General features: G+C 38.8%; 1 protein-coding gene across 1 annotated transcript; it reads right to left on the reverse strand.

The window, feature by feature from the left end:
• Positions 1 to 843: 843 nt before the first annotated feature.
• On the reverse strand, positions 844 to 1,771 carry LOC131899217 (peptidyl-prolyl cis-trans isomerase FKBP3-like). Its single transcript, XM_059250632.1, is given in 2 exon segments — positions 844 to 1,357; positions 1,360 to 1,771. Coding segments are annotated over 2 exon segments (657 nt in total). The 3' UTR covers positions 844 to 1,112.
• Between the last annotated feature and the right edge of the window lie 239 nt (positions 1,772 to 2,010).

Genomic DNA, 2,010 nt, shown 5'->3' on the forward strand with positions numbered 1-2,010 from the left:
TGATGCCTCCAGAGGTTGTGTTATTGTACAGGATTCTTTTGGCTATCCTGGGTTTTTTTTTTTTTTCATATGAAGTTGAGTATTATTCTTTCCAGGTCTGTGAAGAATTGTGTTGGTATTTTGATGGGGATTGCATTGAATCTGTAGATTGCTTTTGGTAAGATTGCCATTTTTACTATGTTAGTTCTGCCTATCCATGAGCATGGGAGATCTTTCCATTTTCTGACATCTTCTTCAATTTCTTTTTTCAGGGACTTAAAGTTATTGTCATATAGGTCCTTCACTTGCTTGGTTAGTGTTACCCCAAGGTATTTTATGTCATTTGTGGCTATAGTAAAGGGTGATGTATCTCGGATTTCCTTCTCTGCTTTTTTGTCCATTGTATATAGGAGGGCTACTGATTTTTTTGAGTTGATCTTGTATCCTGCTATGTTGCTGAAGGTGTTTATAAGTTGTATCAGTTCCTTGGTGGAATCTTTGGGGTTGCTCAAGTATACTATCATGTCATCTGCAAATAGGGAAAGCTTGACTTCTTCCTTTCCAATTTGTATCCCATTAATCTCCTTATGTTGTCTTATTGCTCTGGCTAGAACTTCAAGTACTATATTGAATAAGTATGGGGAGCGCAGACAGCCTTGCCTCGTTCCTGATTTTAGTGGAATTGCTTTGAGTTTCTCTCCATTTAATTTGATGTTGGCTGTTGGCTTGCTGTAAATTGCCTTTATTATGTTTAGGTATGTTCCCTGTATTCCTGATCGCTCCAAGACCTTTATCATGAAGGGGTGTTGGATTTTGTCAAATGCCTTTTCAGCATCTAGTGAGATGATCATGTAATCCATGACATTTTTATTGAGCCTTTTAGTTTATAATATGAGGTAAAAGGAAAAGCAGTTCTCTTTAATACTTTACACAGCTATAGTAAAATATCTGAGACTTAAAGGGACTTCCAGGGGATTACATTTCTCAAAAATTGAGATCAAGTAAACAAGCTTTAACTCCTTGAATTTTCCAGTTGACTCTTCCCTTAAAATAGTAACAAGCTCTTGTTTAGTCACATTAAGTTTCAATGCCAAGTTTTTATTGTTGATGTCTTCTGATCTGAAGCACTGGTTTCAGTCAATATCTACTAATTCTACTTCAAAAATGAGTTTGGCATTTGGCGGAATTTTGGCATCAGGCTGTCCTTTCTTTCCATAGGCCCATTCTGGTTCAATCTCCAGTCGAGCCTTTTCTCCTTTACTCATAGTCAGGAGCGCTTCATCCCATCCTCTGATAACCTTGCCTACTCCAACCTTGAAGCTTAAAGGCTTGGCATTTTTCTTCTTCTTTGAACTTGTTTGAATATTAGTGTCAAAACAGTTCCATCTGGGAGTGTCCCTGTATACCAGCAGTGAACAATGTCTCCCTTTTTAGGAAAGTTGGTTTTATCTCCCTTTTTTAGAACAGATTTTGTATATTTCGGTGGACCCTCATCAAGAGTCTCTTCAGACTTGGTTTCTTTGGGTTTATCGTCATTAAGCTTCACATTTTTCACTTGCTCAGACACTTTACTTACAGTTTCAGTACCCTTGAAATGCTTAGTTTCAAAAAGATGGTTATAGGCTGTAACCAAATGATCCTTATTAGCAGTCTTAGCTACATTTTTAATGTTTCCCAATAGTTTATGTTCTGCAAGAAACGAATCTGAACCGTGATCCTGCAGAAACTTGATAATGTCCTTCTTGGGCAGCTGCTCCACGGTCCATGCACGCTGGGGAACAGCCGCCACCATCTTCCCCTGCTCTACTTGTATATTTTTTGATGATTTGAAACAAAATGGCCCCCAAACATAGTGTTACTATTAGGAGTTGTGGCTTTGTTGGAGTAGGTATGGCCTTGTTGGAGGAAGAGTTTCACTGTGGGGGACAGGCTTTGAGGTCTCTTTTGCTTATCTTCCCTTAATGTGACACTTATTCCATTTCCTGTTGCCTTCTGATCAAGACGTAGCCAGCACCATGTATGCCTGCATGC

This window comes from Peromyscus eremicus, chromosome X, assembly GCF_949786415.1.
Source record: "Peromyscus eremicus chromosome X, PerEre_H2_v1, whole genome shotgun sequence".
Classification (NCBI taxonomy): domain Eukaryota; kingdom Metazoa; phylum Chordata; class Mammalia; order Rodentia; family Cricetidae; genus Peromyscus; species Peromyscus eremicus.